This window comes from Zonotrichia albicollis, chromosome 10 (assembly GCF_047830755.1).
Source record: "Zonotrichia albicollis isolate bZonAlb1 chromosome 10, bZonAlb1.hap1, whole genome shotgun sequence".
NCBI lineage: Eukaryota > Metazoa > Chordata > Aves > Passeriformes > Passerellidae > Zonotrichia > Zonotrichia albicollis.
The window spans coordinates 7,551,302-7,577,759 of record NC_133828.1 but is presented as its reverse complement, the minus strand read 5'-3'; the positions used below and the strand labels follow the sequence as shown (position 1 = coordinate 7,577,759).

General features: G+C 38.1%; 1 protein-coding gene across 6 annotated transcripts in view; it reads right to left on the bottom strand.

The window, feature by feature from the left end:
- NCKAP5 (NCK associated protein 5) overlaps positions 1 to 26,458 on the bottom strand; it is a 223,919-nt gene that overhangs the window by 123,291 nt on the left and 74,170 nt on the right. For all 6 annotated transcript variants that reach the window (XR_012581905.1, XM_074547930.1, XM_074547932.1 and 3 more), the window contains exon 4: positions 7,221 to 7,311. Coding sequence is in view for 5 of the 6 variants with exons in the window: in XM_074547930.1 (XP_074404031.1) it covers positions 7,221 to 7,311 (91 nt within the window). In the remaining variant the exon portion in view is untranslated. The remainder of the gene's footprint in view (positions 1 to 7,220; positions 7,312 to 26,458) is intronic.

The window sequence follows — 26,458 nt, the reverse complement described above, 5'->3', positions numbered from 1 at the left end:
GCAAGTTCATACTTTATGTTTCTGATATGTGCCTCCCTCCACCCCTGTATCAATCTAAATGTTCTCCACATTATTCTCCACTCAGAACACTCCCCACCAGTACAAGCTATCATCCCTGCTGAACAGCTCTGCAGCAGCATTAATAAATTTCCCAATGATGCTTTTATTGGCCGCTCCATGCAGCACAAACATATTTCTTTTGAAAAAGTTCAGATTGGAAAAGAGCAGAAAACCTTCAGAGTGCACTTGAGGATGGAATGTGCTCCTCAGATCAGCAGGAGGAGATAGGATTTCTTGTCCCCAGGTTGCAGTGCCAGCTCCGGCCCCTGAGAATGGAATTCCCATCATCAAGAGCCACCTCTGGCACTGCAGAGCAGGAACCAGGACTGAAACCTCAGGCCAGGTTTCAGGCTCAGCAGGGGCAGGACAGTGTTTTTTCCTGCTCAAAATGGAAACCTTCAGTCACACTGATTAGCAAAGTTACCAGCAGGAAAAAAAAAAAGAACCTTTCTAAGCAGCTGCTCCTTCTTCATGTAGCTAGATAAGGTAATAGGAGAATAATATTCACTGTGATTTTTTACACAGATATTCCCTTAGAAATTGGTTCATTATACTATCATACTTAACGTAGTAATCTTTCCTTCCAGGAAAGCTGTATGTAGCATTTAATCTTTTGTGAAAGGGTTTGTATGTATTACAGTAACTACACTTGACTAAAGCTATAGTATTAAAATATCTTCCTTTGACTGAACTAGAAATAAGCCAAACTATTCTGAAATTCAAATTTAGTAAATTTTATGTAACAGCAATTGAGGCAAAAAGAAATTCCTCTGGATTTAAGTTGCTAGAAATAAGTCAATTTTCCTTTCAAAGTATTTTGGAATGAAATCAGTGATTAGCTGACTAGTTCTCACCATAAGCACAATTGCAGAAGCTGACCTAAGAAGTTACCCATGGGATTAGGAAGAAAAAACCTGGTATATTATTCCATTACCAGGAAATTTTTTTAAGTGCCAGGGAACAGTTTTATGTCTCCCAGCAGTGTAAGAAAACTTCTGAAAAAAAATCAGAATTCATCTTCATGCAAAAATAAGATGTAGGAAGAATCATTGCAGATTAGATCAAAACTTCAACTTTTCAAGTACATTACTGGAATTCAGATTAACTTTCTTAACTTTTCCTGATCAGAAGAACACTTTCTTTCCAAAATAAATTTACTGGTGAACTGCTAAGTGAGTGCTTTTGTTAAAATAATTTTCAAAGACAAAATGATTGTGAATTCAGCATAATTACCCTTTTTTTTTAATCTTAGAAAATAACCAAAATTTTAGATTTTTTTTCAACTTTTAAAAATTTTATAACTAGTGCTGCTTACTGCTGATTGGAAAATATCAAGGAAATAATGTCAAAATGCAGAATGAATAGTATCTTTTATGGAGATGGGGAAGTAGGGAGAGAGCAATCCACTTGACCATGTATAAATTCATTCATTTGGGGAAAGTGAAACATTCGTGTTCAGGCAATGGGTGACTTTTGTGGATTCATTCCCAAAGTTAGAAACAGAAGTAAGATACAGCAAAAAACAGAAACACAGTATAGAAGAGAGAAATGTAAACTAGAATTATAGTCAGTGTAATACAATATAGTACCATCAAATCAGTCAATCTTGGCCTCTTGATACTGTAGATATCTAGAGGATGTGTGATGGATTAAAGTGGTAGCATAATGGCACCCTGTGCACTGTGAAAATGTAGATCTGTATCTGGAGACCTCATCTATCCTTCACCAAACTTGGTACTTCAAGGACTGGCTTTGCATTCTCAACAGAATAGCAAGAATAGCAAGCAAGATGGTCAGTCAGGCAAAAGCTGTGGGTGATGGGATATAATCAAATATGTGGGTAACTCTTGTGTCAGTACAGACATCCTTGTTTCCTTTCTCTTTAATTTGGTAGTTCTTTGTTTTGAGATGTAGCCAAGGTCAGTTTGGATGGGCATTGGAACAACCTGTCCAGTGGAAAGTTTCCCTGCCCATGGCAAGGAGTGGGATGAGATGATCTTTAAGGTCTCTTACAACACAAAAAATGTGACTCCACAACTGGGAAGAAAGAACAGCCTGCTTTCTGACAAACATGCACACAAATGGCACATTTCACTTACGAGGCTTTGCTGTGTTACACACAACTCCATTGATGAGCTTCGGTATCACAAACAACAAAAAGGGGAAAACTCTTTGCAACAAAACTGAAATTTTGAACAATGCCTCAGAAGCACAATCACCCTCTTTTGGGGGTAGAGAACCCAACCTCATTTTGGTTAAATATTTACCAAAATCTTTGCATCATGGTGCAAATCTATAAAAAGCCATAAGGTATTAAATTGTTACTGAGCTATCCCTGGATTTCTCTGTATGGAAAAGCAGTCCAACAGCAAATGCTTGCGTCCTTAACATCCCAGATTTCCAGTGGAGCTCCCAAGAGCGAGGATGGCTCGTCTCTGCCCTTCTCTGTGAGACACAAATCTGCCAATATTTGCCTAGGATGTACTCCCTAGCAGCTTAGGAGGCTTGGTTCATGAAGTCCCCTGAGGGCGAGACAGATGTTTAAGGATATATACCCTCTTCCTGCAATAGAGGTTAGCATTAAAAATCCTACGTGGATTTTAGCTAGGGAATTCAACTAGTGCCTTTTTTTCAATTCATGGCCATGCCCCTATCTGTAAAATGTTACATATCAATGGCCTGAACAATAAGCTTGTATAATTTTTGTGTTAAGATAAAATTATATTGCCAATGGTTACAGCTTTTCCTCTCGTGAAAGAGCTGTTGACACCAACGGCTGTGCAAATTAGAAGTGACAGCCACAACAACTGCTCCACACTTGAGTAACACAAAAGCATGCAGACAAAAACTGGGGTTGATGTGGCCAACAATGCCACCTGAAGTGTGCCTGTATCACTTGTGTATGTTTTTACCTCCCCAATGTGACTGTACCATGTCTGTCCTGAGCTTTAGTGCTCATGTGGGCAATTTCAGAATGATATTAAATTGTGAACTTACAACAAATTCTCTTCCTCATCTACTTAAATCACTGTACACAGACAAAGTCAAAATGAGTTAAAAACCCCTTCCAGTCTTTGAGTGATCTGTAATCAGGTAAGACTCTAGTAAGAGTATCCAGCATCATGATCAAACAGGAAAGTTTTATGATAGCCAAATCTCAAGGGCAAGCTCAGGAAGGAAAGTCTGTGGGGTGATTAGTTTAAAGTCTGGGGTTCAGGAACTGCACACAGTTATTTCTGGGGAATACATGAGCTCTTGGTTTGGCCCTTCATGACCTTATTTTTAGGTGGTCAATGTCTCTTGGAAACACCATAAAGATAATGTATAGTAGAGTCTTTTAGTCAAATAAAATTTAAAGTAAAAATATGGTGGTTAAGGCTATTCAAATAACATGCACTCTTGTCTACATTTATGCAAGCATTCATTACAATTTTTCCCTTTATTATTATGTAAAATTATAACAAAGGAGAATTTTATTTACAATCCCGCATCTTAATTTATTCACCCAAAAGAAATCACATAACTCATCTGGAAGTCCAGCAAATTAAAATCCCATAAGGCATGTAGCTCTATGGAAAGAGTTGGAGTATTTTGCCTTAAGTAAGAATACTGGCAAGACCTAACAAAATATTGCAATAACACTGCATGCTTTAGGCTTCACCTTCTTATTGTTATGATTCTAACATTATCACTCTGCAACATTTAAAGTTCATTAGCAAGAATATTTATTCTGGAGTCAGGCATACTGGTATTATAATAATAACTCGATTTCATACATCCCAGAACAATAATTATATTTGTTAAAAAAACTATATAGACAATGTTCAACAGATCAAAAGCTTTTATGTGCAGTTATCTTTTATGATATTCAGATATTTACTTCAACAAACTTCACCTCTGTGTCAAAGAATATGGGACATATGTTGGTAAGTCACACTGGAAATCACCTAATTTATCCCCATTTTTTATGAAACACAGAATTTTGAATCTGCACTAAAATCTCTTACTCTACTGAACCAACTAATCAAACATTTTTGATGATATCACACTAATCACAGATAAAATGTGAGGTTCAGGATATGTTCCATAAGGTAACTGATTGTAGAGGATGGCTTTCGGAACAATGTTAGTAGTTATACATTCAATAAGGTTTCTGTATGCATATGAATATAACATAAAAATTTCATTTAAACTTCCTTGACAAACACAGGTTGATAATACAGTTATCACGTTCCCAAAAACCTGAATACATCAGTGCTTTTAAGGAACATTACCTGGGTTTTACATTTGGTGTTTTTAAGGAACATTACCTGGGTTTTACATTTCAGGTTCTATTCCTATTTGTGAATTATGCTCATAAATATATCAAAAAACTGCCTGAGTACATTTGGAGGAATACAAATGAAATGTCTTTGTTGCAATATTGATGTATCTTGCTGAATTTGGACACAGCACTGATTTAAGATCCATCATCTGTTTAAATGGTGCGTGTGTCCATAATTTCCACACAGCTGGCTTCAGTAACATATTAATGATTCACAGAAAGCTTCATTAATATATTTCTCAATATTAAAATGCTTTGTAAACATTTCAGGCCAGAGATTCATTGCCAAGTGCCTGTTTTGAGGAGCCTTTCAGGTATGAGGTGAGTCTGTGACCCGTGGTCACTGCCCAGCTTTCACTGTGTGACTGTAACAAACCCACATCCAGTGACCCCATCTCTGACCTACATCCCAGGCTATAGCAATGCAGCCATTCCTTGAAATTCCTAGAAAGAAAACGCCATTTGTTCACATTTTTCATAAAAGTGAACAAAAGGGACCTGAGGATAGATGACTCAAAAAGACATCCAGAAAGAAAAAAAGCCACAATGCTCACAACACAAAAGTGCTCTGCATCCCTGACCTGTTTTACCAGCCACAGACTGGTGTATGATGCAGCAGCCTACCTATTCCTCCAGGAGATGAAAACCCATTGCTTCTGAGTCATGGACTAGGAGAGGAAATTCCTAAGCAAAGAAGATTGCATACCGGCAATACTCAAGCAATGAAAATGGCTAAAAAACAAGCTGAGAGATATCATGAGTGAAAATGTTCCCAGAAACAAGAAGAGGACAGGAAGGGAAGGAAGCTGTTAGGCACTAAAATAATCCCAGAGACACAGGAATATGGGTGTTTCAAGGCCCTGGGACAGAAAAAGCTTCACTCTGAAAGAAAGAAAAGCTCCAGTTTGAGGAGTTAGCCCAAAGTACCACCCATCAAATTCAAACAAAACCTTGAGTCCTGAGAGAAAGGAACAGAAGGTGTCCATTTGCTAGAGCTGAAGGAAAATGAAGAACTGTTCTTGCATCTGGGCACAAGTGCCTTGTTGTTTTGCTGATCAGAAAATAAACCCAATGATTTTACACAAAGCACACCACAGTGTCCTCTCTCCTACCTGGCTGGAGACAATGAATATCTATATCAGTGTGGCCCAGAAGGAGAAGAAAGCTCAAGATCATACTCAAATTCTCTTTTTTTTTTTTTTTCTCTGATAAATTAAGAACTAAATAAAGATAGTGAAAAAAACTACACAGAATTATAGAAGCACCAAAATTGGAATGATTGCCTTATCTGCCCTCTAGGAAAGCAGTATAAAATCTCCAATTTCAAAAACCACATAGCTAATTTTTTTTCCAGTTTTTTGCCCAAAAGAAAAATTGAGAAAACCCCAAACTCTCAGTTCTATGTAACACAAATGCAGTATTTTTTTTTCTTTTTTTTCTTGAGAGTTCAAAAACAAAACCCAAAGAAGCTGAAGCCTAATTGTGGTACCACCTTACTGGGGTTTCCACAGTAAGACAGCACAGAGAAAAGCAGATAATAAAATCATCCCAGATGTCTGTTATGAATAGAGAGGGGCAGACAAGTAATCCACCTCGAAGAGAGACTGACATCAAGTTTGACATCAAGCCCACTTCAGAACAACCCCTGTGTGGTGACAGGAGTGAGCAGGATGTATGGATTTAAACCCATACAGGAATAAGAGAAGATAACTGAGTTTCAATTTTGCACCCCAAAAAGATAGTGCATAAAATAGAGATGCCTTTGTCAACAGTTTCTAAAAGAACTATGTTCTATTATAACCTCAACAAAAAATTTAATTTGTCCTGAAATTAAATTTTACAGGCTATCATTTTAACAAGAAAATTTGATTACATTGAAGGTTAAACTAAAAGATTCTTTTCTCTTCAACCCAAGCTGAAAATGAAAATGTAATTACAGTGATAAATACTCTTTAATATACATTTTTGTTTAGCTATACTGCTGTATTTTTGATCCATCAGCTGTAAGAATGAACTAATATAACTCAAAATTTTGAAAAGTGTTTTATCTGATGGATCACTACCTGGTATAGACTTTAATATATTATTTCAGTATTTTATAAGAATGCTTATTCTGTTTAAAAAGATACAGCACAGGACTGACTTCATTAAGTAGAAGTGATATTTTTAAGAGTTCATGTGCCTGATATTTGATTAACTGAGATGTATCTCACTCCTGTTTCCAGACTCTTAAATTAAAAGGTTTTCCACCATCTTAGGTTGAATGCAACAGTCTGTCAGGGAAACGTAAAGCTCTTCTGTCTTACAAACAGACCTGGTTCCCTTTGAAAAACCTCTGAAATCTTTCTCTCCTAAACTCTGTCCTGAGACACTCTCTACCCCCAGTGAAGTTGATAAAATGCACCTGCCACTAGCAGGGATATGAAACTGGGGAGCTTGATAAGGATCCCCACACCCAATAAGAACATGAGTGGTAAAATTATCCATCACAATCTGAAGGTCAACTTGTCAAAAACACCTATGTTTACTAGAGATGCTGGAACATATGACTTAAAATATTAAGTGTTTTAATAAAGGCTTCAAAACTAGTTTCTTTGTCCTCTGTGAACTATGAGGAGCAGCAACAGCAGATAACACAAGGACAATAAAAGTGAAAAACATTCAACTCTGCTGAGAGAACACCTGGGAAAATGTAGGTTGAACCAGCTACCACTTACAAGTATTCATAATTAATAAACAAACAGAGGAAACAATGCCAGATATTTGTTTCAGCAGTGGGATTTTTGTTTTAAAGAACTTTTCTATCACGAGAAAACAGGTAATAAGTCACTAATACCTGATATACCTTCATGATATTGACAGTTCCTTCTCCATGCTGGCCTGGGGATCCTTGGCTCTGCAGCAGATTTCTCACTGTCTCCTCCATTCTAGAGAATAAAAACATTTATAAAAGTCAACTGCATGGAAAAATTTTAAGAGTTGCATTCAGTGTTTTTGCTCTTTACAAGAGCCTAATGCATCCATGGCTACCATGAAATTAATATTTAAAGACAATCCTAGCCTCATAATGTTCTCATGCTCCATGTTATGAATAACACATTAAGGGCACTCTTTTATCTTTTGAATATGCACAGTAATTAGTTGTATTGTTTAAATCCTACCCAAGCTCTGTCACTAAACTAAAACCAAATGTGTGCAAAAGACATCACCTTGTTAACAGTGCAAACAACACCACGATGAGATTATTGCCTTCTGGGAGCAGCCAGGTTAAAAACCCTTCACACAGCTGTGTTCTGAGCCACATTGGGGTCTGTGCAGCTCAGACAGGCTGTCCATGGCATCTCTGCTATGGGGACACTGTGCCCATGGCCTTGGTCCATGGGGGCACAGCAGCTGAACACCTTCACCCTCTCTGCCCTTTCAAACAGGTGCCAAAAGCTCCAGTCTGGTACCACCACCCCAGGACAGTGCAATCAACAGCAGCTCCTTCTATTCAAGGAGACAGGTTTGCACTTCCATTTTAAAAGCTGTTAATAGGCACCATCAAAAGCCATCTTTAATCTACACACATTCATCAGGAATGTTAAACTGATGGTAACACCACCCTGCTAAATGGAGCCTGCTCAGAAAAAGGAGTTCTGCTCCTTCCCACCATAGGAAAAAGGGAAGGCACCTATGAAACACTGCCCTATTCAAGGTGGGTCAGAAATTAAATCCCATGGGCTTAGGAGATGTCACGAAGGCTGATCACAAACAGCAGGGCTGGGAGTAAGGCTGGTTTCAGCTGTGGCTAAGAGGAGGAAAAGGATCAAAACACCAGAGGAGCAGTGATGGACACAACAACAAAACCACTGGATTTCGCAACTAAAAATGGTGAAAATTCCAGCCAAAGATCCTCACATTTCTCCCTGATCCCCACACAGATTCTCACCCCAGTACATCCTCTCCTTCAGCTGTGTTGCAACAGTTTTTCTCTCTCCCTTTCAGATTTTCTGCTCTTTTCCTTTCAAGCAGTCTCAGTCCCCTGAGACAGTTGGAAAAACAGCCCAGATGGAATAGGGGCTGGAGAAGGGAACACTGCTGTGGCACAGACACAAGGGTGATGCAAAGGCAGGAGAGAGAAATACCTTAACTCACATTGCCAGATAGACTGTATATTAAAACAGTGACCTTGAGGAAGGTGCCAGCATTCCTGGGCATATCAGACCAGCAACTGCCTGCTGTTGTTTATTTCTACTGTGTTTAGAGAAACATGACTTGTATAGTATTCTTTCCAAATGAAATTGAGCAGAAGAATTATTCACAGAGTATCTTTTTTATATTTGTTTATTTCTAAGGTAACAATCCAACAAGACAGAAAATATTAGCTAACTGCTCTGGCCAAAGGCCAACAGCATTATCTTTTATATGAGCCTCATGGCCTTTCTGTTCTTTCAATCTTATCACAATGAATGACATTGGCTAATTAAGCAACAATGTGATGTTATTCCAGGTTTTCTCCTTCCAAGTCAGCCCACTACACTACTTTTCAAGAAGCTGACACTGGGCGCTCATTCTACTCAGATGAACACTGACATTCTACTTATTCCTGTGATGTTTTTTTGTCATTGATGTGCAGACTTCTACACTGCCAGAATGCCCACAGAATAGTTTGACCATCTGTTGACCAAATGTGCATAAAATCAAGCCAGCTCTAATCTCTAGAGCAGACAGTGGTGCAGTTTTTCAGTTGCAGATTGGAACCATTTCTGCTCACAGGCTGACCTTAATCAGATGCCTTTTACAAGAAAGAACAAATCATTTTGGTTCACACCATAAATTCCTGTTCAGTTCTCACAGAAAGATTTAATTTCCTAACATGCCCACCATTTCATTTTTAAATTAATGGTGTAATAGCATTCTTAATTATTGTGTTTATCTATGCAAATTCAGTTCCACTGCTAGTCCTCCACAACATTCTTCCAAATTAATAAACAAACAAAAATGGGAGAAAGAATAGATTCAACCAGCACTAAATCACGGTTTTAAAATTTAAAACTAAGAGTATTAATGAAAATAAATTCTAGTTGCATATTACTATGATCACTTAAACCAGCTCAGGAAAATTATGAATTCCTAATTCAATAGGTCCTTTAATCTTCAGTCAAACTCAGATAACCTATTTTGGACCACAGGCCTTGTTAAATAGCCTTACAGGGGCAGTTTCTTGTGGCAGATTTCTAAGCAATAGGATAATTTTTGCAACATGACCAAGAGCTCAGTTAAAGGCAATTGAAACTTCTGTGGTTTTGCTGTTTGCAGGTACTATAAAAGTCTGTAAGAGCTGACAGCTATGAAGTTGAATCACAGACATTACAGACTATGTGGTCACATCACCATCAAACCAGCCCTGAGAGGATATTACAAGATTTGGGTAGCCATGGAATAGCTGAAAAAGAAGAAAAAACTAGGGGAAAACAAGGAGGTGAATTATGCTTGCAGTCAAATTCACTGCAAAGCTCTGATGGCGAATGCTCCTGCAGTTTGTGAGCTGCTGCTTCTTCACTCACATCCCAATTGTCCATTTCTAGGACCAAATATGGTACAGGAGAATAATCAAGACTTGGTTCTTATGAATGAGATTTTTTGATGCCTGAATTAATGGCACCTTAATTGAAAAGCTATTGTCACCTTATGATCTATAAAACTCTCCTCAGTGACAACACTTGCCACAGCAATTTGCTACAAATCCTATTTACAGAATACAAAAATAATGGAGCCTCTAAAATTCAGCTTGGGATCCCATGTTTTGCTCCCTGGACAAGGCCACCAAAGGGGATGAAAGTTTTGGAAGTGAAGCAGAAAAATTATGAGCTTGATGAAAGGCTATTTCTACACATTGACCTATATTTTTTCTCCTTCTGGTAACCACAAAAGGTTATCTGCTCTTGGTTTTGATTCTAATATCTCAGCTGGACCCAATCCAACATCCAGCACTTCCAGATTATTTTTAGGATAGTTATCCCCACATGTGTATTCTGCCTTCTTGCTGGACTGCTTTGCCAAGGATTCTCTGTATCTTATGTAACTAGCAAGCTGTTAAAATCTGAAAAATCAGCCTCTAAAGCTCATCACTTCTGAGTCTACATTCTTCAAGCACTATTTAAGAACATTTATTTTCCCTTTTCTTTTGTACTTTATTTACTGTCTAGTCACCTGAAGCATCTTGCATAGCATTAAATTTTCTGTAACATCTGTCATTTGAATTGTCATTTCCTTAAAACTCAAGTGTTCCTTTCAACTTCTATTTTTTAATAAATCTATGGGGTTTTTTTTTAGGGGGAAAGCAAATGAAAACCATGTTCAACACAAGCTCCTTAAGTTTCCTGACAAAATGCCATTTCAGTGTAGAGGAACAGATCCCCACCAGTCCTAACCTAAGGATAAATGTCTCAAAGCACTAAACAGAAGAAGAAATGAGGCATTCAGAAACCAGAATCTGTTCTTGAACTATAAGAATTTAAGTAACATAAAATATTTATGCTAGTGTGGAAAGCACTGTCAAGATTCCATGTGGAAGATATTTACAATTACAACCACAAGTGTTCAGGAGTGGCTTATCCAGAGAGGATTCCACAAAAGGGATTGCTCTGAAGCTGTTGAAATGACAGTGTGTGCCACAAGAAGAGACCAAACAACCTGCTAAACTTAAAAGACAGCAGGTTTAAGCAGCCAGGTATGACTTATACAAGAGAATCAGTGGGAAAAAGGTAAAATGTGATAGTAAACTACATCAACCTAAGGCAGATGATTGAAAAGCAAGTTGTATTTCATGGTTAGAAATACATTTAGGCTGGAATTAGGATGTTTTTAATAATTTAAAAAGTGAGACTCTTAACCAGCCTGCCAGGTGGAGTAACAGGATGAGAAATACAAACAGTTTCAAGCCACAATTGACTCATTTATGAAATTAATTACATATCATATCAAGAGCTGAAGACCTGAATTTATGATCCACAGGTTCTTGCTGCTATTCCTCCTAACCCAAAATCGTTCCTACACTTAAAATATGCAATTTGTCCTGTGCTGTTGAGGGAATATCAGGAAATTAACCCATTTGCAATGGACAGTAATTTTTTTTTTTTTTTTTTTTTTTTTTTTTCCCTGATTGTGTTTCTGGGCAAGGAGAAGACAGGAACCTATGGAACGGAGGAAACTTCATTCCCTGCCCAGGGAGCAGCACACAGAGCACAGATCTCATGTGCCCAAGGCTGCAGGAGGAAGCTGCCTCTGTTTTTTTGCTGGAGATTTGCTTTTAATGCTTCTCAATGCTGTGTTTCTGACAGCTCTGCTGCCTCCCTCTCCTGCCTGGCCCTGCTGGCTCCACTCCCTGCAGGAGCCAGAGCACAGCATCAGCCAGGCCAGGTTGATGTTGCTGCATCACTACTGAACAATACAGCTCCTAAATCCCCTACCAGTTTTCTCAGGACCATCACTGCCACAGGCAGGCATGCCCTCTGTGCCATCCCACAGCAATGAAACCCTGCTTTGTGCCTCTGCCATAAATAAACACTCCCCCAGCCCACACTCTGCTCAGCCATGTCCCACACTCAGCTCTCCCTCCAAGGGACAGGAGCTGTTCAGCAATAGAAGGCTGATGACAGATTCAAACCCTTCCCCCCTGACCTATTTCCTCCCAGATTTCCACAGGCTGGCAGCTGCCTTTTGCTAGGTGTTATCACCTTCCCTCCTCATCATCCTCAAGCTTGGTGGTTATTTCAAATGCATGTCACAAGAATTCCTTCAGCTTGATTCAGATTTAGTCTTACAGAGATGTATCCAAAGGTTTCTACAAAATCCCACTGCAGCTGCTGAGCTTTATATTTCAGTTTTTTCTTTCTCACTTCATGCAAGGTGCAGGATAATTTTTTAGTCTTAGAGAAAAATACCAATAACAGATCTTTCTGTATCTTCAGCCTGTTACTTCAGTGTAGTTAAAATCCTCAGGAGGATATTTTTCCAGCTCTTATCTGTGAAAGAATGAAGCTTCCTGTCTCTCTCCTATTTATGTCTCCAAAGTTCTCTTTTTAGTTAGAGCTTTCCTGGAGATGTGGTCTGGGTTTTAGCTCCTTGAGCTGTATCAGCCCTTCCTACCACCTGATCACAGACAAAGGAACAGGTTCCTATGTAGTTTCTCAGTTCTTTTAGCTCCTGTTCATCTGTAAACCAGCTGGTATTTTCACCAGCAGGACTTTGGTTGTCTCTTTGGAGACTGCATTCTGTCTGGAATTGTCATAGAACTCTGTCCAAGCTTCCCAGCTCCCTCTCCAATCCCATAATCCAACCAAACAAAGAGCTTCTCTCAGATCCCAGACAAATCTGTTTCCCTACTTGTTAGTAATTTTAAACTTCAGGATTAGGCTTACCTGCATCTTACTTCCCTGACCACTCCATTCAAAGCTTTGCAATGGATCAGGTTAAACAGGAAAAATATCAAAGTGGCTTTACAAGATGTAACAGAAGGAAAAAAAGCTCATCACCAGCAGTTCCTGTTCACTGCATCCTTGCAGGAATGTCTCTCCTTCTACCTGGTTTCAATTAAATTAGTGGCTGTGTGGTCTGTCTTCAGGGATTCCCATTAGGAACAGACATGGCTGCCTGCTCTCCTCAGCCCTGCAGGCTCCTCTCCAGACTGTGCAGCATCACTGAGAGCCCCATGTGTGAGCCATGGTTGGTGTCCCCAGGATGAGCCACCCCCATGGTATCCCCAGCTCTGCTGTCCCCTGTGCCCCTCCTGCCAGCTGCGAGCCCATGGCTTCAAGGGCTGGGGCCTAGGAGACAAACACAAATTTCTGTAAAGAATTTAGATATTGGAAATGGATTAAAGAGAGAGAGAGAAGTGCAAATGGGTATGTGATGAACTTAAAATGAGAACTGACAGATGGGAAATGCTGGGGCTTTAAACCCCAAGGGGTTTTCAGCTCTGCTTAGGATCCAGCACTGGTACAAGCCTGATAGCAGCGAGCTGGGCAAAGCAGAATACTCAATATCCCCATTTAATATTTCAGTTGGAAAATAAAGTAATAACATCCTTCATAACAGCAGCAGAAAGATGCACATGTAATGTATAATTTATATTTATTCTTTCTGTTCATCAGCACAGGTGCTTATCAATCCAGAAGTATCCAGGCAAATCCTTCTCCTGCAGCACCATCTCCACCCTTTACCCAACACAGCCCTGTGGCATTTCCAAACTGCACAAGCCATGCAGTTTTCACATATTCATACAAACCTCTCTTTCCAAAACACACTCCAAGCATATCTGACCTGTTGCCCAAAGGGCACTTTGAGGATGAGGAGCATCACAAGCACCTTGTGAATGATGAAGGCAATGACTGCACAGGCCTGCTGGGTGAATCAGGCCTTGAGCTCCAGTCACACAAGCAGAGGAGGATCCCCTACTCAGTCAGAGAATCCTCTACTCAATTGAGACAACCCAGTCAGGTTCTCTGTCCCTGGACCATGCCAACACTCCAAATTACACAGAACTGAAAAACTGAGCACGACTTTTACTGTGTTTAACCACTGGCCATTGATCCCAGTGGAAATTTTCAAGGTATCCTTAAAATAACAGGAATGTTTTGAGCACCAGATAAGTAGGTGATTTTGAGCACCAGATAAGGGTAGGATTTTGAAAGACCTCAGCATTGGCACATCACTGTTCCCACACAAGTCTGAATTCTGTTATCACGAATGACATTTCTCTGAAACTGCTCTAACCGCCATCTGAGCCAGGAAATGTTGGAAGTGTTTCCATTGTCTCTCTCAGTCATATGGATTTCACTCATCAAACTTCTATCTACAGCAAAAAGCTCTGAACAGCAATAGAAATCAGTGGTAATGTTTATTTCTGTGTTGACAGATAGACAAATGCCATATGGGCTGCATGGGTGTCTTCCATCACCAGCCCTGTGTATGATTTTGGAAGTTAACAGGCATGGAAGAACAAAATCCAGCCCAAGACTAAGCCTTGCAGAAAAACTGCTCACCAGCAATTGAAAGGATTTTTCATCTGCAAGGACTGGTCCTCCTACAGGTTTCCAGTAACATATTTGGGACTTTAGGACAGAAGATATTTTCATTAACTATAAGTGGATAGAACCAGGCACACACAGAAAGTTAATTATTGTGTCATCTTAAACATATGTTCATAAGTTCCAACTATATTCATGCTGGAGGCACCAGAAATAGTCACAACTAAAAGCTTCAGAAAAAATTACAGGCAACTATAAAAATACACTGCAAATATTTCCAATTTCAAATAATGGTAGGGGTTTACTTTTTTCTTTTTTTCTACATTTTAAACAAATATTTGTTTTTCCATATTTGCAAATGTGTAGCTGGATGGAAAGATATATCTACCAGTTCCTCCAAATACTCATATTTCATTTTACATATCAGGACCCTGATTCAGACCAACCACTACTGTTTTAAGCTACTTACAGAATTGTACAGCCACTCAAAATTAAAAAGTTCTTGTTCAATTCTGAGTCACAGCTTCAAGGTGGTACCAACACCATCCTCATACAGCTCAAAAATTCCCTCATTATGTCACAATGCTATTTGTGAATTTGAGGACTCTGAAGAACTAACTACCAATGGAGTCAATGGGACTCTAAAGAAAAAAAAAGAAATTAGAGAAACCGTTCCTAGTTTGGTTCAATAACCTAAATTTCACATCAAAAATCAAATTTTCATGACAGTTCTAGCCCTTTTCTGACATTGAACAGCCAACTGCAAAGGCCCAACCTCCTGCACATGTAGCTACACAAGACCCAGCTATGAGAGGAAGCTTCCCACCTTGAACTTAGATTCCCCCAAAATGGGTCACCTCTGATGTTCACAAACAATATCAAGAAACAATGCTCTGGTTCCCAACCATGAGATTTGCTTAAAGGTACTTTTAAAGAGGCAGTCTTAATAAATATAAATTCTTTTCAATTTTTGGACTTCAACCTTTCCAAATTTCAGCTCAAAAAGATTACAATAAAGAAAGTAAAAAATAGAGATTTTCTCATCAGCTGTGACTTCCTGAAAACCTCTAAATTAAAGACCTGCAAAGATGGATGAAATGTGTAGGAATACTCCACATGATGTTTGCATTACAAATAATGATATGATATTTTAATTCCAAGGGGGATAATGTGCTGCTTTAGATATATCTAATATTTGTCTTTCCTTGCTTTTCCTCATCAGAGAGCTTGCTTTGGATCTTCAGGTATTTTCCAAACAGAGGGTATGAGGCAGCTCTGGGCTGACCAGCTGGGATCAGGAGCAGCTGATGCTCTGATGTCCCCTCTGTGTGACTGGGAACAGGTCTCACAACAAACCCTCCTCATTTCACTCTCCAAATTACCAAGTTATGTAATGAAAAATATATAAATAAAATGCTTCCAACATGTTTTGCCTCAAAGTAGAGCCAAAGTGACTGCCAGGACAGTGAATGCCAAGTATCTTCTGCTGAGCATAAGGGATGCCTTCATTCAGGTAGGGTTCCTGCAGCACTGCCTGGAACTACACAGATCCCTATTCCACTGTTGCCCAGCTCAAAGGGAGTTTATTCTCCTGCAGGACAGATGCACTAAGCAGCAATATAGATCTGCTATTAAAGAAACCTCAGATGAACAAATAATTACTCTTGCAGTGTAATTTTCAGGCGGTTAGAGAACACCCACAACAGCAAGTCGTGTCAGAATGAAAGCCTTGTGGCTTTAGATTTCCAAACCACAGCAGCAGAGCAAACCAGCCTAAACAAGTAATAGATGGTCAGAATAATGCTCTCCAAGGGCTTAATTACCTGTGTCATTAGGTAGTGGTAGCCTCTCTAAAATTATATTGACAGCTTTTCTACAACCAAGCCGTTGATAATGAGGCAATAAAAATACATGACAGTGCACACAGAAGAGTGCTGCAGCAGTGTCATAAACAGCACCATCAGCTTTGATACCAACAAACAAGAGCTGCACGAAACTAATTGTGAGCTGCTCACAAAAAATCAAGGACATGTATTTTGTCATTAATAACTTTTCATGTTCTCCCCTTCTGTATGTGTGCAAGCCTGTCAAAAGCAAAAGAAGATAAGAAGGGAAAAAGGATAATATCAAGATACAAATGAAATGCAAGAGGAAAAAAGGAACAGCTGTATTAAAACAAACAAACAAACAAACAAGGGACAGTTTTATGCCTCCGAGTTAATTTCCATAAAGGACTCTACCATCTTTTCAAACACAGTATTCTGTCACAGCCACCATGCATTGTATGATGTAACAAAAGTAGTACACCGCTTCAAAATGCCAAATTTGACCTACTGAAGCCCTTCTCTTTAAACTGGATTATCCTGGAGACAAACAGGGGTAAATGCAGGGAAATGTTTCTGTATGTAGGATTTGCACTGAAATGCACAGAAATATTTGCTGCATGGATTGGCTTCCACAACTGCCTGCTCCCATTTGAAGAAAGAAAGGAGAGAAATGAGAGGAAGAGAACAATACAAGACATGAGGATCAGAAATAAAGACAACACGGCATAAAAGAACTTTGAAGACAAAAAAAAAAAAAAAAAAAAAAGACATGAAAAATTTAAGTAAGAAGTAAGAAGGCAGGAAAAAAAAGTATAATAAAAAAGTTAAATGTACAGACAAGATTAGTGAAAAGATGTCTAGACAGACATCTCTAAGGTGCAAATGTTTAACCATTTGTACTGTACTGGTATTTCTTTTGAGAAACAGGAGACCATTTAAGAGGGGCTTAGAGAAAGATTTTCAGTCCAACTACAGCCCTAAGTGGAGAATCAGAACATCACTCCCTCCTCCACTCTCAAGCACTCATTCTTTAATCATTTATCTTCAGCACAGCACGGGATCCATTTTCAAGCAGCTCTGCAGGATTTTAGCCACACGGCTCCCATTGTGTTTAATGGGGATCCTGTGGGCACAGCTCAGTATGAGGCTTTCAAAATGTACACCAAAAATCTCTAAATAATGCACTAGTTGAACATTACCCTGTTTACTTCTCATAGGACATGACTATAATGAAGCAAAGGTTAGGTCATTTGTAAAAGCAGTATTTATTGCAAAGCTCATTAATGTTTCCTATAGGGATTTTTTTCCACTGTAAAAATATTCAGCATAACTATTTAGGATTCTTTTTTCTCATAATATCTAAAGCAGAGAACAAAATCAACTCAAACCTCATTTGTTTCAGAAAGGAAGATCCAGCAGTTAACACATCAGCCTATGCTTCAAGAAGCCTCTTTTCAAGACTACCCACTGTCATAGGATACCTCTGTGGCTTTGTTTCAGATTTTCCCTCTGAAAGATGGATTAACAGTTTCTATTTCATAACAGCTTTATGATGATTATAAATACCAGTGAAGCACTAATCAAAGATTCATCAGAAAAAAGCCTCAATATGAACTCCCTTCTCTCCCTTCAAGAGGAGGCTGTTTCCATGATCAGGTCTGACATAACTTGAAAGCTTTGAGAAATGCAAATCTTTGCCATCCAGCTCTATAAAGACATGAGCTTCATTTCTGTGCTTTCACCTTCCACAAGCAGCATTCAGAACAGATCCATGAACACACAACTTTAATCAACTTTCATGGACCCAAAGAGCAGCTCATATTCCATCATCCCTTGGAATAAAAACCACAGAAAGTTTCAGAGACTTCCATTCCAAGGGACAGATCCTCAGCCTTTGGAACATGTGCTAAGTGGAATAGCTCTGCTGCAGAGAAAAGGCTGATACATCCACTAGGCAAAGGTTTAACCAAGCAAACGAGCATATTTAACACATATTTCTAGCTCCAGAAATTAATACTAGATGCAATATTAACATCACAAGTTTACTGCAAACTGTTATCTTATCCTTGAAATTTGTGCTACCTCAAAAATGTAAGATCACCACAGGAATAAACACGTTTATGTTGAGATACCTCAAAATCTGACTCAGCAAATAAAATTCTTATGTTAAGAACTAGATTAGCACTCTTTTTCCTGGATATATAAGAACTTATACCAGATATGGCAGTCTAATATGAAAATCTCAAGAAATATCTGTAAAACACGAGGTTCAGCATTTTGCAAGGTTCTGAGTTTATGTCAGAGGAATTCAGAAAAATTAGATTACTCTAGAAACTACAGTGTCTACGAGTTTCAAACTGCAGCAGCATGAACTATTGCAAAATTGCCTAACTTTGAGCACAAGACATTCCACTGAACTCAAGAGTTCATTCCATAGTCAGAGCCTTTGTGACTTAAGTGAACAGCCAGGTTGTGTTTTAGCTGATCTGGTGGAGACAAAGCCTCACAAGCCTGCCTTGCTAAGAAATTATTTAGTGGTTCTCCTGAGGGACTTCTTTTCGCCTCTAAACAAGAATCAACATCAAGAAAAAGATCCCTTTGAATCCTTAATTAAATATAATAAAAGTTGAAAGAAAACTATCATTATCGTATAGCACACTATTACCATGCTGGAGACTGATTTCTAGCAAATCATTTTAGATATCTATGTCCAGGAGGGGAAAAGGGCAATAACAACAAAAAAAGTCACAGTGATACAGGAAAGAGAGGCTGGGCTGGACATGTTGGGAATGAATGTCAAGCACTGAGCAGCAGCACCTCATAGTGCTAAAACTTGAAATATTCTATTTATTCTCCAGAAAGGAAGGACCATTTACCTTCATCATGAGCAAAGATGCTACAGAGGGCAGGACCTCTTGTGCATGACAGGGGAGTTGTTAAAGTGGGAGAAGAAGGTTTGTCAGGTCCTTTTATATCCATAGCTGGGTGTGGAATTCACATTCTCTGAAAAATCCCTTCACCCAGGATTGTTCTCCTGGGAAGCTGAGGAGCCTCAGAGAAAAGGAAAACAATTCTTATCTCATTTGCTTCTCCTGTGTTGTGCTCCTTTGGAATGTGTTTGGAGATTGTTTACCCACAGGTGATTGTTTCATTGGATTCTGGTGTGAGCTGTTTTGACTCTTTGGCCAATCAGGACCAAGCTGTGTCAGGGCTCTGGAAAGAGTCACGAGTTTTCATTATTATCTTTTTAGCACTCAGGAAATATCCTTTCTGCATTCTTTAGTATAGTATTCTTTAATGTAATATAGTATTATAAAGTAATAAATTAGCCTTCTGAGAACATGGAGTCAGATGTATCATTCATGCCTTCGTCAGGGCTTCCCTGCAAATACAATAGCTTGGCAGGTGGAAAAGCTGGACCCACAGGAAATTACACAAAAACAATCCAACCTGTGGGCATGGGAGACATCTCAGACTCCTGCTTGCTCTGTTAATTTAAGCTCTCTTTTATGACACAATTATAATAATTCACTCAGGTTTCAAAGGTCTGTAGTTACAAGGAAAAAAAAGATTTTTATGACAGATGTGACCTGGAGTGGCCAAGGTGGGCAGAGAGGAGAGGGTGGGCTCAGGGAACAGAACCCAGGATGGGTCAGACCTCCCTAGGGGGGCTGCACTCAGGGAAACTCAGATCTTGCCAGTCTACGTGGCTTCAGAGAGATGTCAGCCAAAAGGAGGCAAAGGGAAGAATAAAGCAAGTGGGCAAAAATCCCATCCCTGCAAAAAGCCACATCCAGAGCAGTGGCTGCAGGGTGGGACAATCTGCCTTCACAGCAGAGACAATCCTGCCTGACACAAATGCAAGCAATGTCATCTTGCAGAACATCCATTACTGACATTGAGTGTAAAATTAAACTAAAATGAAACTGAATTACTTTAAATCACCCATGTTCACTTTATTTTTAAAATAACTGCTATAATAGCAATTTGTAAATTATCCATATTTGTCTATTTTGTCTGTTTATATTTGTCTGTATTAGTGTGTTCTAAACAGCATTTTTATTTCAAGATTCTTATAAAATAAGGATGCTGACAAACTTTTTATTAGCACAGTGCTAGACAAGTATTTTTATACCTTTGTTAAGCTCCTTGCTAATGATTTACTTCAAAGTAATTTCAGAACCCTACAATAAAGTGTAATAGATTTCCTTAATCTTCATGATCTCAAACCCTAATTCACTGCTGAAGCCACTAAACACATAACAACTCCTGAGAAATTGCTTGGCTGCAAATGGCACAAATTAAACCTGTTAAAAAACAAACTTGCTCTTTGGAAATGCAAAAACTATAAAACCAACAATATTTGGAACTGCTGAAGGAATATGGTAACTCATTTTACAATAAAGGCCATGTTCTTCTTCACATAGGCTTTTTTAGTTTTGATATTTACAATGATGCATCTCCAAATGAGAAACAGTCTTATGGGAGGAGGAGAGACAAATCCTCAACTGCTGGGGTGATCACTTACACTGTTTGACTCCTAACATTGTTTGTTAAAGGCAAATCTTCTAAAATTTGAGCAAATACATCTTGATTTTAATAGATTATATCCGCAACTCTTTGAAGAAGTGGAAACCTTCTGGATTTTTAACTCATTTGGGAACAAGTCTTTCAGTCTTTCGCTGATGAAAAATTAAAGCAAGAGAAAAAAGCTAAAAGCTACTGTTAGTTTAAAACACAAGCAATCAACTCATTTTACTACTGAGTATTATTTATTATTTATCAGAAGCTGCTGTTGTCGAGAGAGTTGTTCCAAGCACCTGCTTACAAACATTATCAAAACACATACAAACTGGAGGAATTTAAATATTAGCATTAAGGCATGAAAAATGGTTAATAGACCTAAGAGAATGTATATTAACAGTAATCTGAAGAGAGATGTACCTCCAGCACAAACATGCCTTTAATAAACAACAGTTTTCAACTGTGAATATAAAAATCCCATTTTCCTGTATTCTGTGAAATACCTGACAGTATTAAAGGCTTAATGTTGGACAACCAAAAAAAAAACCAAAAAACCATCCAAAATCATTTGCCACTTCCTACATTCTGTATTTTGTTCTAAAACTTTGTCATTTTTGGTAAAAATAAAAGGCACAGGAAAAGTGGATAATTTGCCCAGAGTCAGTCAGCCAGAAGGGTTCAAACTTCCTTTTCGATTTCAGTGAAAGCAATACCAGGATGGGTTAATAATTTAATAATTTAGTCAGAACAAAACCCAGCATCCCAGTTCAGTCTTTTGTTACCAAACTACACCAAGGATACTCAGCCTCCTACTTTCTTCAATAATGTAAACGCATCGTTTTACATCTGAAAAAGCTTTATTTAGACACAATAAAAACTCCCTGGTATGGTTTAAACTTTGCTCTGTAATCCCAATATTTAAAATACAATAATTCTCCAAAAAATTAATACAGAATCACCAACCATGATTGTTTAGGGGAAAAAAATTATTGTCTGTTTCTGAACTGGCCTTGGAAAATTTATCATAAGTGTGGATCTAAGATACTCACTATTTTATGATGTAATATTATACTGGGTTTAAAATACTTGCATTTTAATATAAGCAAAAAAAGTCACTTTTTAACAATCATAATGATATTTCATTTGGCAGTAGAAATGAACCAGGTTACCTTCACAGTCCAAACATACATATAGGAGGAAATCACATATAAAATCTGTTTTAAAAAATATTATTATTCATTCTGTATGAATGTCTAGTAATACATAAATGTGGAAGTATTATAAATGTGCAAGTCTGATTTTAAAGAAAAATATTCTTAAAATTGCAATCTATTCAAGTTATTGAAGTTGAACTTAAACTTTGCTAGAGAACAGCCAGTTCCAACTGTTAATTATTTTTAAAATACCATGGGAAAAATTTATCGATGTCTATTTTTTCACTCATGTTTACTTTGGGATGAAAAATTTTGCTTGAGGTTTTCAAGCCATGCAGACTGCACAGATTACACTGAATTACAACACTCAAGCTTTATTAAAACTCTCAAGTATATATACTAATGAATGTCATCTCATATAAAATTTATATATTTCTGCCCACACATTGCATAAAATGGAGATAAAATGCCAAATATATAAACGATTGATAGCTAAAGTTTTATGAACTACAAACACAAGGTCAGTAGTGCTTCACTTCTGCAAGATAAATTTGACATCTGGGCAGCACTGTGAATCACAACCAGAACTGCAATGGCCAGGGAATTTAAACTGCCTATTAAAAAAATAAACAAAAAATACAGCAAATCACTCTTGCATGGACTTCTCAAAACACTGTACCACCAGAAGCAAATGCTTCTTTCAGCTGCTGCAGAAACTGTTCCATCCTCCAAAGAAGCATGAAATCCTCCTCTGAGCCAAGGCTTTCAATAGAATTTCCAATCCTGTTTGTATACAGACTTTTTGGGTGACCTAGTAATATGAATAAGTAGGAATTCACCCAGGAATGTCCATTTCTGTCACTTTTTGGTTTTCAGCAGGTACCTGTGCTCAGCAGTATAAGATGACATGCCTTCCTGTGCCAGTGTAACATAATTCCATCATCCATGGCATATATCAAAACTGACAGATAAATTCATTCAGAAAAAAAAATACTTAAAAAGAAAATCAATTTAATTTCACTAAATAGATTTAATTTTTTCTTTTAATTTTTTGGTGAGCATGTCTGCATTCAGGTCTTTGTATTTCGTCATGCAACAAGAATAACAGACAGAGAATACCACTCATTATGATTTTTAATGTAATTGCTTAATTCAGGCTACCTCCAAGAACACAAATTTTAGAAAAGCTCAGATCACATCCTCAACTTTCTTAAATGGGAAAATATGTAAAGCTAGAGCTGGATGATTGAATGGGTCCAGTTTGGTGGCATTTGAGCAGAGTTAACAGATGGTGGGTCATGCTTTCATTTTGTTTTGTTTTTCTAAAGAAGAATCTTTTCACTTTACCTTTGCTACTATCAAGTTTCATTGTCATTTTGACTGAATTTTATTTACACCACATGTGCACATAACCAGTGTGGCTCCAGGGCTTCCTCCTTGGTGCCTTATTTTTAAATCTCTGCAGAAGCTCAGTCCTGTGCCAGATTATGTCCAGTGCTGAAGCTGCCACAGACATGATAGGCAGATTTCATTCACTCAAATTCAGAGGCAGTCCAAATTTTTGTGTGAACTTAATATTCAATTAAAGGAAAAATAGCAAAGAAGGAATTCCCATGAATAAAATTTCAAAAAATTCTGCTGGGCAGTTTTCTTTAAATATTTTGGCTACTTCTGTTTCAACAGTTAAGAAAATGGTATCTCAGAATTAGCATCACTTTTACAAGAACTTATTGCTGCACTTTTTATCTAAGTTACTAACAGCATATTCACCACTTTAAAAAGCAAGATTGGGGATCTTAATGCCATGTTTTTCTAACTTTAGAACCAGATAATGCACACATATGTTACTTAGGAAGACTTAATAAAAATCTATTCATAGACTTCAGTAACATTCTCCAGGAAATGAACTGCTGACCTGTTCTTCATTATCCTAAAGTTTTAGTTTGATTATCACTTTGTTGAACACTGTATTATTATGGCTCCAGTTCAACTATTGGTAGAGTACAAATTTTCAAAGTTTACACATTCACACCAATTTAATCAACAATTCACACCAGTTTAACAGTAATTTACAACTTTTTCTATTGAGAGCCTTCTTTAACCTCTGACTTATTTTGTTCCATATGTTCCATTTTTAACAGAAATCTGCAGATATTACCCATAAAGAGCCCTGCAGAAGTGATGACCAATAAAAATTTGGTCACTAGGAGGGTGATTCCTTTTCTTCTCTGTTCAGCTTTCACTTTTATAAGCAAATACTTATTTATTAAACGCTAAGAAAAAAAAATAAAAACGTTTAGGATCTCAAATGCAAGAGGGAAAAACTGCCTGATTTTGGTCCATCCCCAGTCTGCAGTCACAGGTTGCTAGACAACCTTCCCCAGGCCCACTGTATTCAAACACCCCCAGAAAAGTATCTGGAATTAAGTGGATATTGCCAAAAACTATGATAAAAGATGGCATAAGCACTCCATTAGCACTTCCAATATCATTAATTTTCCAAAACTCACAATTAACAGAGACCTAACCACTACAAACTGCAAGGAGCTTTGAAATTGCTGAAACCTTTTGTATCTGCCTTCCTTGTGGGGAACATAATCAAATAAATTCTCTTGTAATTACATAGGACTCATATTCAATTTAATTCAATTATTTGGAACGTGGGCACAGTGCAGGACAGCCTCATTAAGATGGCTCAGCAGTTTGTTTTCAAATGGGACCTGTAAGTCCACATTTATGATGAGGCATCACAAAGGCTGCCCATCCACTCCAAGGGCTCAGAATAATCAGTTATTACAGCCAATTCAAAACACTGCAGAACTGTGAATAAAACTGGTCTGCAGCTGCATGTCAGGAAGATCTAATCTTTCAAGCAAGAGAAAGACACGGCTGGAAATTTGTTTCCTTTCCTGCCTCCTCCTTGTCATTCACAATAGCACATTACCTTGTGGGGATGCTATCCCCACTGTTTTCCTCAAATAAAATGAACTTTAAGTTCTCTGAATTGCTACAAGAAGCAGATTACTGCAATAAAGAAGAAAAAGATATTTTGACCTCAACATCAACAGGTTGACTTTGGCATACTGCCTATCTGCAGTACATTAAACAGCAATGTCTTTCTATTTTACGCTAAGCAAGAATACAATCAAACGTTGTTCACAACAAAATTCTTCATGCACGTTTATTATATTTTCCTCTTCTCCCCTTCCAGGTCTTCTTCTCCCTAACTATAACACTCTGTTTCTCTCTTTTGGTAATTCTTGTAACACAGGGACAAACAGCTATAGAATAAACAGCAAGTGTTTGTGACACCTTAATGTGATTAAGGGAAAATTTTCAGCACTTATATGGATTTTTTTTCACGTAATCTTGGTACCTGAAGAGGGAAAATATGCTCCTTTTTCCACTACTAGGGATGTCTTTGGAACATCAGAATCATTACCATATTAAATTTGCTGGTTCAATGACAGCAATTGTAATGAGACCTGAGGCACGAGCAGGAGCCCATTGTAGAAAAACACATCAGTGAAGTGAGGCACAGCTAAATCCTGGGGTTCAGTGGCAGCCAGCACAGAGCTCTTTCCAGTCCAAGGTAACAATTGAAAAAGAAATCAGCAATATCTGGAAACCTTGTTTTTAATCCTTATTTAAAACACAGTGTTAGTAACACCAACTTTTTAATGGGAATTCTCCTCAGAGAAGCATCACCAACAGCACTGTCCATGCGTTGTGCTTCCTTAAATTAGGTGCAACAGACACTTCCCAAAAAATTATTCATCTAGTCAGCTATAAGGAAATTTCATTTTAAAAAACCCAAGAAAAACAGTTCTTTTATTTTCAGACTAATATTCCCATAGCAATAAGACAAAACTATCCCAGGATACTTCACTCTCATTAGTTGGTCACCAGCTCCTCCAAATCATCAATGCCCACACGCTGTACAATCCAGACCCTAGATCTCAATTTGGCCAGCCCTTGTCTGGAAGTTCTCAGCTCATTTTCCTATCCTGAATTTTCACTTTTTATTAGTTGAGTCATTGGCTGGGAGCCATTACTGACGTTCTATTTTTGCCATTTCCTGCTAAAGTGTCAGGGAGACATTTGGTTTCCACAAGAGTGGCTGCCCTGCCACTTCTTTTCCATGGAAAAGTCTTTTCCATGGAAAAGACACTGAAAGCAGGTGAGGAAACTGTGAGGGTCTGACTGAGTTCAGTGGGACACAACCAGACTGAAGCTGATGCTTCAAGTGATGTAACCTCACTACCAAGGTAAATATCTTACACCAGCAACAAGTTCTACTTAAAAGAAGAGGAAAGTGATATGAGTTTGTCTTTCAACTTACAAAAATTAAAAAAATATTTTAGTAAGGCAACACAGTTACTGCAATTTCTCCACTGCTTATGGGCAGAAATTCAGACATTGGATGTGAAGAGTTATGAGGAACAGTAACAGATCACAAGTTGAAAAAATGTTCCCAGATCTGCATCACTGCTACACATGAGAATTTTGTAATACTTTTAGAAAGCAACACACTGCCAAGTAGAAACATAACAGCTT